The following is an 11,685-nucleotide window of genomic DNA, read 5'->3' as shown; positions in this document are numbered from 1 at the left end:
AAAACATGATTAATTTTAATTCTATAGTTTTTTTTATGTTTATATAGTAACATGCTATTGATAAGATTTGTTAAATTGTGGGCTTGAGGCCATGAGTTATATGAATACTGATTGGATGAGCTGAAATTGATTAAAACATGATATCAGATTATACATGCACCATATAATAAATTATTTGGTAGAGCCCCGTTTAAGGGAGATTTTATCGAAATTTTAGAAAATATGGCCAGAATCAAAATACTAGTTGTTTAGCCTTAAGGCAAGATATTTATGAAAACAATGTTTTTAAGCTGAAACTTTACCACTAAATGTTTCATGAAAGTTAATGAAGTTAAATGCTAGTTTTCAAAGTAAAGGATAAAAAAATTATGGTAGGATCAAAATGGATTATAAACCTAAAATTTAAATGTATTTATAATTCTAACAGGATTAAAGTTTAGTCAAGATCATTGGAAAGTATAAATGAGTCGTGGACTCGATATTAAGTATAAAAAGGGAAGATTACCTTGGTAAATGGACATGTTATATCTAATTAAAACCATATACTAGAAGTAGAATAAATAAATGAATGTATAATTATAATATAACATGAGATCATTTTACTAGAATGGTCAGGAGAATGTCTACGTCATGAAGGTCTCAATTGACTATTAAATCAAGAAGATGATATGTAGAAAAATCTTTTTTTACCTCTTTTCAAGGGTATTAGTTGTATAGTTATTATTAAGATGTTGTGAAAAATTTTGAGTTTTTACAATAACCTTGTAAAAATGATCTTCTCTTTATAATGTTACATTGTTTTTGTTACGCTCGTTAACAAAAAAGCAAAGTTGATATAATAGTAATTATATTAGTTTGTCACATAAGAAAAGTAAATAACAAGAAAGCTAAAATGAAAGGTAATAAAACTGTGGTCATTGTAGCAATAAATTCTGCTTACCTAAGATTAAACAAGCACACATGTATAAATATTTGGTTTTATTAAAATATATGATTGGGTACAATTTCTATTTCAAATATTCTTACAAAAAAATAAACAATCCTTTGATTCTTCCTTTGAATTTTATTTATGGCGACTTGATTTATTTGTGAAATCAAGCCAAGATTTGTGCTTTGTTACAACACGAATTTAGACATGTATTGTAGAGTGAGATTTGATGATTTGATGCTTTGAAGGGTACATTTGATATACCTTTAAAGTGTTTTTAAAAACTCTTATAGGTGTTTAAGCTTGATCCAATAGATATTCATTTTTTGTAGACTTCAAGTATAGATGGGAGAGGCTTGAGAGCTTTTGAGAGAGCCTCATTGCTTGAAGAGCTTGTTTTAAAGAAGAATTTTTTTTCTTAACAAAAAAAGAACTTTTATGGGACATTTAGGATTGTTCCAACAAAGCTTGGTTCATAGATTTCAAGTGTAGATGAATGAGGCTCAAGAGCTTTTGAGAAATCTTTATTGCTTAAAGAGCTTCTCTTGAAGAAGTTTTTTTATGTAAGAATTTTTATGGGACACTTAGATTTGATCCAACAAATCTTCATTCTTTATATACTTCACGTGTAGATTAAGGAGGCTTAAAAGTTTTTAAGAGAGCTTTATTACTTGAAGAGTTTATATTGAAGAAATTTTTGTATCTCCCGAAAGAATCCTTCCCCTTTTGTTTTTTAGGGGGGAAACCCTTTATTTTTATAGAGATTTGCGGGGGTTTTCAAGTCCTTTCTCATTGCCATGTGAAATTATTTTATTGGTTAGTTTTTATTTATGGTATCTTGTATTTGCGACAAGATATATTAAATATCTCATCCCTTTGTAAACCTTCCATTGGCCAAAAAATATATAAAGACTCATTTATTTTTCATGTCATTTATTTCAATTTTATTTTTTTTTTCATGAAAAAATAAAATAAAAATGACACATCAAAAATTTTGATTGGTAGAAAATGTTTTGTTTCTACAATTATAGACACATTTTACTATTTCATTGTAACATTGTGATTATCATTTTACTTTTAACAAAAAAAACCAATGGTCTTGGTGTTAGGGGTATTTTTATCTTTTTACATGGCTAGTTAGTTATCATCAAGGGTAGAATAGTCTTTTCAGTTTTTTAAGCACAGTAGAATTAGTAATTTACCTATAAAAGCAAAATTCTTAAAATTGACATCTAGGGGCTTTTTCATCATTTCACTATTTTAAACATAATAAAATGACTCAATTGCCCTTAAAAGTAAAATTTTTAAAGCTTGCATCTAGAGGATTTTTTTTGTCTTTCAAACCATTTTTTGTTGTTATTAAGTTGGTCGAGGGTAATTTGATCTTTTTAAACATAAATCATTATTAAAATGAAAAAAGTGTTTGGTGCTTGAAACGCTTGCAGTGACGTGTGGGAGGTGTCTGTGGCCTCTGTGGCGCCTCCTAGTAGACAAAAATGCCCTCTCATCATGTCGTGAGAATCATTGTGACATCTTCTTTCTGGTAGGGTGGCACCTAATGGCGTTTGAGGGATGGATTGTCGTCGGTGAGACTTTCTCTTTTTCCTCTCTTTTCTCTTTACTCCACTCGAAATTCATGCTGACCATTTAAAATTCTAAAGTTGTCATCTTAGTTATTGACATTTCAATTTTGATTCTTATTCTTTTGATTTATATTTTTTGTTCTTGGTCTTTTTGTAAAAATTTAATTTATTTTTAATTTCATCATTCAATCTCAATTAGTGATATTTTTTTTTTCAATTTGATCCTTATTCTTTGATTTTTAATTTTTTTTCTTGACCTTTTTGTACAATTTATATTTATTTTCAATTTCATTAATTAATCCAAATCTATGATATGTTATTTTCTCTTACAATTTGATCCAAGGTGAAATTAAAAAGAAAAATTTTGATTATTATTTTTTGAATTGTTATTTTTTATTTTGGATCCTTTATTATAATTAATTTTTTAAAATTTTATTTTTTAATATTTAATTAATTAGAGGTTACGTATTCGTTGTTGTTGTTGTTTTTTTTTTGTTTTCACTATTTCCTATCTATATTTACTTAGTGATGAAGGGTTTTGCATTGCAACATTCTCAGTCCTGTACTTTCCTTTTTCATCCCAAAAGCAGGTGTTATCTTATCAAGAACTTTTCTTTAATCATTTTATTTCTTATAAATAAACTTGCTTCATGGATAAGCACGTAGTAATCCATCAATTATAACTCCGCTCTCAATTAGGTCCCCAAACAAAAAGTTTTTTCAATACGGCCCCTCTCTTGAAAAGTTTGGGCCTATATGTCTTAAAACGAAACTATTTTCATCATAGATTTTTATGGTGGGATTAGTTCGGTCATGTTCGAACGATGGAGGAGGATCTAATTGAGAATGTTTTTGTTTGAACACTGATTGGAGAGCAAAGTGATAGTTGAAGGATAAACATGTGATTTTCCCTTGCTTAAATCATCTCCGACGTTAAGCAAAAACAATTTGATTATAAAATCCCGAGACCAAAATGTCAGTGAATCTGCGAGTGATAAATGTGGTAGGTGATCAATCATGGCGCAAGTTGGCCCTAGGTTTTCAATAGAATTACGTAGTGTGCCATTTTCACGAGCCTAAGGATGGAGCTAAAAACGCTAATCATTCTAAATGGAGATTGGAAAATGGAGTCGCGGAAAGAATGTACAAACTCCGAACTCCAAAACCTCCGAACATGGTAAATCACGCGTAAAAAATCCAAGCATTTCCTCCAATCATGGTGTTACACTTGTGTCGCACGCGGCTTCGTCACACGTGTTGCCCCTTGGCGCTGTCCCAATTTCCAATCTACCCTTCCCTAAATCGAGTCAAAGCTAGCTCCCTTGAAACTCCCCCACGCTTCTGTGCTCATGGTGGACGAATCAATTGTGCTTTAATCATTCGGGGGAGGGGAGGTTGAACCATGACTCGAAGATTTTTTGGGTATTATCTCTTCGAGAAGAGAATATAAATGGGTTCATCCACTCTGCCCTCTGGAAATCCTTTTCTTGAAAAGCCAATGTGTCATCCAATTTTTTAATTTTTTATTTATTATTGTGTTTTAAAATTATTTTTTAAAAAATAAATTTTTTATTTTTTTTTTTTAAATTAATATTTTTTTTTAGTGTTTTCAAATTATATTGATATACTAATGTTAAAAATTATTTTTAAAAATAAAAAAATATTATTTTAATATATTTTTAAACAAAAAAAAACAACAGTTATCACGTTCTCAAATACCTTTTATATATCAAGTATATAAGCTATACCCTTTGTTTTTAATTAATTATCTTGCTAATAAAATATTTAACAGTTTGTATTTGTATTTTAAAAATATTTTTTTAAAAAAATAAATTTTATTTTATTCTTTTCCTTTAAATTAATACATTTTTAATATTTTTTCAAATTATTTTACTAAATTAATATAAAAATAATTTTAAAAATAAATACAACTACGTTATCAAACAACAAAAGAATACGCGCATTGGTATTTTGGAGCCTCCTCTGTGGCTGGGTACTCTACTTGAAGCCCTATAAATGTCCCCATCCCTCGCTCCCCATCCCACTGCCCCTCTCCCTTCTCTTCCTCACCTTTTCGCTTCTTCCTTTGACTTAGTTTTCTCCTACTTCCCCTGTTGAGATTATGTGCAAGTAATCTAGTATTATCCAAGTAATTTACCCTTTTTCGTGTGATTTGAAATCTGAGTTGCTGACAGCCTGCTTAATTATTATTTGGAATATCACTTGAGAGCTAATCGCTCAACCGACCAGCGTTTGAGTGTCAAAGCTCGGTAACCACAAGCCGAGAGACCAGCTTTCAAATCCACACCGCTTCCCCCTTACATATTTTAAAAAAGGGCTACCCCCCAAGTAAACAATACTCTGTTTTGCTATCCGAGCAGAGACTGGAGCCCTTCGATATATATATATATATATATATACATTTCATCAAGTCACAACCCTACAAACCCACCAACATTCTCACTCCTCTCTCCTTTAAAAAATGCAAAATTTTCACACCATTACCCTTCTTCTCTCCCTTTGCTTCCTCTCATTGCTCAATGTAAGTAAGCCTGTCTCTTCTACTCTGCTCCCTGCTAACTAGCTACTGTTTTCAGTCTTAATCTCTCTGTTTGTTTCTTCTTTCACTTGCATGTTCCTTTGACGTGAGTTTTGTTAATTAAGATTAGTGAGTGATTCCTTACGGGTTAATTTGTGGTATGTAATGTGCTGTGCAATGCAATGCAGGTGAATTATGCAGCAGATGGGAGTGGTGACTCAGCAAACGGTGAGAGCCCATTCACGGCCAAGGCATCTCTAATTCGGTACTGGAACAAGGAGATCCACACGGGTTTACCAAAATCTGCTTTTCTCCTCTCCAAAGCCTCGCCATTGAGCCCTGTCGATTTGGCAACGTTTTCTAAACTCGCCTCCCAAAACGCTCTCTCCACTCAATTCCCAGCCTTTTGTTCCTCTGCCAAACTCTTCTGCTTCCCCGATTTGTCTCCCAGTCTTGAAAAGCATGACCAAGACTCCCATTTTGCCATCTACCTCAACAAAAACTTCACCAATTATGGCACTGGTCGAGCTGGTGGAGCCGACTCTTTCAAGAACTACTCCGATGGGGACAATCTCCCGGTTGACTCCTTCCGCCGGTACGGCCGGGACGCTGCTGGACACGACGAGACATTTGCCAATTATGCCCCTGAGACCAACGTTGCCGACCAGAGCTTTAACACCTACGGCGCAGGTGCCACCGGTGGCACTGGAGAGTTCAGGGGGTATAACGTGGAGATAAACAGACCAAATCTCAGGTTTGTGTCCTACTCTGATGGTGCTAATGGGAAGGGCCAGAAGTTCTCGACTTATGCAGAGAATACGAATGCTGGAGACGAAGCTTTCACTAGTTATGGGAAGAACGGGAATGGAGTCCCGAACGAGTTCTCAGGTTATGGGAAGAGTTCGAATGTTATCGGTTCAGATTTCTCCAACTATGGTGAGACTGGCAATGGGGCTAGTGATACTTTCAAGACTTACGGAGTTGATGGGAATGTTCCAGAGAATAATTACAAGAACTATGGCGATGGTGGGAATGGTGGTGTTGATAGCTTCACCAATTACAGGGAAAAATCAAACGTGGGGGACGATTCCTTTCAATCTTATGCCAAGAATTCGAATGCACAGAAAGCAGATTTCGTCAATTATGGAAAATCCTTTAATGAAGGGACCGATAAGTTCACTGGGTATGGGAAGGGGGCAGTGGGGCAGCAGATTGGGTTCAAGATCTATGGAGTAAACACCACTTTCAAAGACTATGCCAGAAAAAAGGATGTCACTTTTTCCAAGTACACTAATGCAGGCACTGCTGATGCTTCGATGAAGGTAACTAGTGACAGTTCTGCAAATAAAAACAAGTGGGTAGAGCCCGGAAAATTCTTCCGGGAGTCAATGTTGAAGGAGGGAAGTGAGATGCCAATGCCGGACATTCGAGACAAAATGCCGAAAAGATCCTTTCTTCCCCGCTCCATCATCTCCAAAATACCGTTTTCCGCATCCAAAATGGGTCTGATAAAGGATATTTTCCATGCCAGTGATAATTCAAGCATGGAGCGGATCATCTTGGATGCTGTTGAAGAGTGTGAGAGAGCACCCAGCCCAGGCGAGACCAAGCGCTGCGTGGGCTCGGCTGAGGACCTGATCGATTTTGCAATCTCTGTATTAGGCCGCAACGTGGCTGTCCGCACGACGGACAACGTGGAAGGGTCGAAGAAAAACGTCACGATTGGAACAATCAAGGGGATCAACGGCGGGAGAGTGACGAAGTCAGTATCTTGTCACCAGAGTCTCTATCCTTACCTGCTCTATTACTGCCACTCTGTTCCTAAAGTTCGGGTGTACGAAGCGGATCTCTTGGATCCCAATAGCAAGACCAAGATCAACCATGGTGTTGCCATCTGTCACCTGGACACATCCTCATGGAGCCCCACCCACGGTGCTTTCTTAGCTCTTGGTTCGGGTCCAGGTCGGATTGAGGTCTGTCACTGGATTTTTGAGAATGATATGACTTGGACTATTGCCGAAGCTTCTTAGTTAATTAAGGAAATGCCTTTTTTCCCTTTATAATATGGGTCGGAACCGTCTGCTAAGATAACTTAGCTGCTGTCTCAACCTCAAAATTTAGTTAAATGAGTCTTTTTATTCCTAGTTATGTCTTTTTTTTCTTGTTCTTGTTTTTATTTTGTTTTGTTTTGTTTTAAGAGTGGAGTTCTACTATGTTTTTTTTTTTTTTGGCGAAATGCTTCTTGTTATTGTCATTATTATCAATTATATATAAAATATCTCATTGACAATGAGTTTATGCTTACATCTTTTACCAAATGGTTAACTTTCCGTACATGTCCTTGCAATTTATCCCACTCCTGGTCCTAAAATTATTCTCTAATTTTTTTCCCTTGGTTAACATGCTGTTAAATACCACTGAAAATGGACTGGCTACCTTTTTTCATTTGGTAATTTCCATGGAAGTCTAAATGTTTTTGTAAGTTTTGGTGTTTTAGCAGAGCAAGAGGAGTTCTCTCTCTGCTGTGGGGGTCCAAAATTCTGAGTTTGAAAAGTATTCTTACTGCAAAAAAAAAATCGAAAAGTCAAAAATGCACTCGTCCCATATTATATGATATGATGGTATATACTAATTATTCTATCTCAACAATTAAAACATAAAAGTGGTATCCATTAAAAAAGAGGGGGAGATTCCATAAGAAAGAGCAGTATTTGAACATTAGAACATCGCCTTTTAACTTCAAATTCCAACACTTTCTTGTTGACGCCTTTTCTTTTGCTTTTTTCTTTTTGAAAAAAAAAAAAACATATAAAACTTACTTCACATACATGAGGACGCACGCGCAAAGGATGGGAGTAAATGGGTGTTCTAAAAATTTGTTTATGATATTTTAGAGGTTAAAATTTTTGGAGAAATTTAGAAATTTTTCAATCCGACCATTAGATTGAGCTTAAATTTTATGAGGAATCTTAAAATATGTTAAATAAAATCTTATTAAAATTTTAGGATGAACGGAGCTTAGTTGTGCCAACAAAAAAAACTGTCAAATAAAATCAAAACGACTCATTAAAAAAGTTAGCAATTAGAAAATACAAATCAACTCTTTCTTTCTTTCTTTTTATGTTACTAGCAGAAGCATAATAGGTCATAAAAAAAAGACAAGAAAAAGACAGAAAAGTAAAAAAAATTAAAAAAAATGAAGGAAAAGAGAAAGAATCAATTGAAGGAAGGAGAAATTGAGAGAGGAAAAAATTTAATTACTTTATTTTTCCAGTTGACATGAAATTGTTATTTTATTCCTGGTTAAGGTTATTATAATATCGATTCAGATTCAATTATAATGAATTATATTTCACAAAACATCGAAGGATGTAACTTCAATAGTGAATTTATTTTTACTTTCACTTCAATTTTATGTACTTTCAAATTTATTTTTTAATGTTTTGGCTAGTGTATTTGAATTAAAACTTTATTGTTAACTTTAAAAATTTCATGTACATAAGTTAATAGCCCCTGGCAGGAAAAATTCATGGTTCGCTCTTATGTGTGTGTGTTAGCACATTGCCAAGGACACATTATGTTGGTTTATATATAATTTCTTGCTATAGAATCTTAATATATAATTCTGGTAGTCAAGAAAGTTAACTTTTTGAAACAAACTATGAAAAATTATTTTTTAAAATGTAGGAGACATGAAATGTGAGTTTTTAAGATTATCTAAGAAGAAGACCTGACTTAATTGAGTTCTTCAAATAAAAAAATAACGTGTTGGCTAAAGAAATGTTGAGTAAGTAATAAATTAGTTCCTTTAATTTTGAAAAACAAATTAAATAGTACTTTAAGTTTCAAAAATTAATTAATTAGTCCTTTAACTATGGTTGTTCATGCTTAATTTAAGATTACTCTATTCCAAAAATGCCTTTTTTTTACCAATCTTTTTATATTATCTACTTCTTTTTTTATTTATTAAAAAAATAAAATAAATTGGAATAGAATATGAGATGGACAAAAAGGATTAAGTTACAAATAAATTTAGAAACACAGGGACTAATTAATTAATTTTAAAAATTAAAGAAGTTATTTAATTTATTTTAGGATTAATTTATAAGGTGAAGGTTAGGAATGTAAGTATATGGTGTGGAGAAAACAAGAATGTAATGTAAGTGTAGATTACACCAAATCTGAAGGAGGTGTTGGTAAAGTGATCTCTGGATACCCTCTGATTTGTCTACTTTTTTCTTTTTCTTTTTTCTTACAAGATCAACTTGCTTTCATTGGATTCTAGACAAGCGTTGTGCGTTTTTCTAAAGGTTTATGTCCTAATTCGAGTTCTTGCTTCGTCAAATTGGAGCTCTTCTATGGGGTCGGAGTGGTTATAGGTATGGTTAAGGTCAGCCATGGCACGACTCACAAGAACTCGTTTGAAAAAAATACGAAAGAGATAAAGAGAGAGTTCCCAGGGCCCGAAACTATAAAAATAATAATACTCTTTAGACAAGTTTTTCCTTCTCAATATTGCAATTTAAAAAAAAAAAAAAAAACACAGCTTACAAACTTTTGGAAGAGAGGAAAATGGCATTTCATTGATACGAAAAATAGCGCACCCATAATTAAAATTTATATAAAGTTTGAATTAACAAAAAAATACTATTATTAGAGTATGGTTATAGTTATTTTTTAAAAATATTTTTCATTCAAAAATATATTAAAATAATATATATTTTTTTTTTAAAAAATTATTTTTTATATCAGCACATTAAAATGATTTAAAAATATAAAAAAATATATTAATTTGAAACAAACAAAACATTTAATTTTTTCAAAAGTATTTTTAAAACACAAAAACAAATAATGCCGCGCCGTATTCTTTGTTTTATGTACATGTTTTAAAATCCAATATACTAAAAAAGAGGGTTTTTAATTGTTTGGATAGAGAGTTCTCATATGTTAATGCGAATATTTCTTCTCCAAGTTCATAAAGTTGATTGATGATAGAAGATTTGATATCTATAAAATAATCTTTTTTAATAGGATTTAATGATTATCCAATGATAAAATCAAAAGAGGTTGTAATAAGTGAGAAAATGAACATTAAATTTTAAAAATAAAAGTGTTTGTTTTTAATTATATAAGATAAATGTTTTGGAAATAAGCATATAAGGATGCTTAAAGAATAAGAGAAATGTGATTTTTTTACCCGAATGGTTCAGATAGTATCTATAGTATTTGAACTTTATCACGTTGCTTAAATAAAAGGGTTGAAATTTTTTTTTTTTTTTGATAGCATTAAAAAAAAATAAATATTTATTACACAGCATTAATGAAAATACATATTCCTTATATAATATTAATGAGTGACATATTCTTATATAATATTAATAATTATGAGAATACGGTAAACTTTTAGATTACCTTTATGCATTTAAGAATATAAAAAAAAATAACTATTCTTAACTTTTAATATTTTATATTAAAAAACAAGAATAAACAAATAAATACTTGTAATCCATGTAGTGTAAGAAACATTAAAGAGGGACATATAGTAATATATGATCTAAGAAGAATGTGATTGCTATGGTGACTAATAAGTTATTGATTATTATCATTATTATTATTATTTTGTTAGATAATAGGCTATTGGTGTAACAAAAACATTTTAAAATGTCGTTGTTAGGTTATATTTGATTAAAAATAAATAAAAAAGGAAAAAAATAAGTTTTCAATATTTTTTTTAGATTTTTTTTTTTGAAAAAACACATAGAACTTCTTTTTACTATTTTAGTAAAATAAATAAATTTGATTGAAGTTGTGATAATTTGAAGGAAGAAAAAAACTAGCATGAGTGCATGACTGTTTTTTTTTTATTAGATGGGAAAATGTTCGTGTGTGTACCTATATATATATATATATATATATTCAAAATACATTTTAATTAAAAAAATTAAAATAATATTTTTAAAAATTTTTATTTTTCAAAAAAACAGACAAACACACCCAAAGAAAAAAAGGCAAAAGGATTGCTGGTGAGCACGGGATTAAAGTGGAGATATCACAAAGAATATCTGAGAATTCTCAAAGGCATAAAAAGTGTAAACTTTCGTGCGCCGGTGGGTGGGTGGGTGACGCGGCAGTTGTTGGTGACGAGAAAAGGCTACAGAGGGTTGAAAAGCAAAGGCCACAGTGGTACTGTATCAATGGTCTTTGGGTTCTCCTCTTTGCCTTCTGTTACATTCAAAAAACATGAAGAGGGCCAGCTCACTACTCGAAAACAGAGCACGCATTGAAAAAAAAAGAGAGAAAAGTAAAAAAGAGCTGAGGCGCCGACGAAATTCGGGATCCGGTGGTGAACATGTCTGGGGTTCTGAGTACTGTTCCGGGCCTTCAACAAATCCCAAATTCTCTTTTGGATGACCCGTTTCCAAGCTTCGGGATCATCCTCTGGACTCATCTCCATCTCTTGTTTGTTTAATAGATGTCGAGAGCTCTTGAGGGTGAGGTAGCAATTTCTCTTTTTAGCATTATATCTTTACTAAAAATCATCATATCGAAAAAATTTAAGAATATATAATGAATTTGGCGCTAGAAAACAAGCACACGATTGTGTTTGGCAAATAAAGCCCTGTGCATTAGATATA

General features: G+C 32.2%; 1 protein-coding gene across 1 annotated transcript; it reads left to right on the top strand.

Moving 5' to 3' along the window:
• The first annotated feature begins 4,558 nt into the window (after window positions 1-4,558).
• On the top strand, window positions 4,559-7,354 carry LOC118045421 (polygalacturonase 1 beta-like protein 2). The gene is made up of 2 exons (XM_035054044.2): window positions 4,559-5,053; window positions 5,239-7,354. The coding sequence occupies exons 1-2, from the start codon at window positions 4,994-4,996 to the stop codon at window positions 7,078-7,080; spliced, it is 1,902 nt and encodes a 633-aa protein (XP_034909935.1). The 5' UTR covers window positions 4,559-4,993; the 3' UTR covers window positions 7,081-7,354.
• Window positions 7,355-11,685: the final 4,331 nt, after the last annotated feature.

This window comes from Populus alba, chromosome 10 (assembly GCF_005239225.2).
Source record: "Populus alba chromosome 10, ASM523922v2, whole genome shotgun sequence".
NCBI lineage: Eukaryota > Viridiplantae > Streptophyta > Magnoliopsida > Malpighiales > Salicaceae > Populus > Populus alba.
This window is presented reverse-complemented; position numbering and strand designations above follow the sequence as displayed.

What these genes read in the sequence shown, in the direction of transcription:
- LOC118045421 (XM_035054044.2), top strand. Translation starts at nt 4,994, where the DNA reads ATGCAAAATTTTCACACCATTACCCTTCTTCTCTCCCTTTGCTTCCTC. An exon ending in GCTTCCTCTCATTGCTCAAT is followed by an intron (nt 5,054 to 5,238) that starts GTAAGTAAGCCT and finishes AATGCAATGCAG; the next exon opens with GTGAATTATGCAGCAGATGG.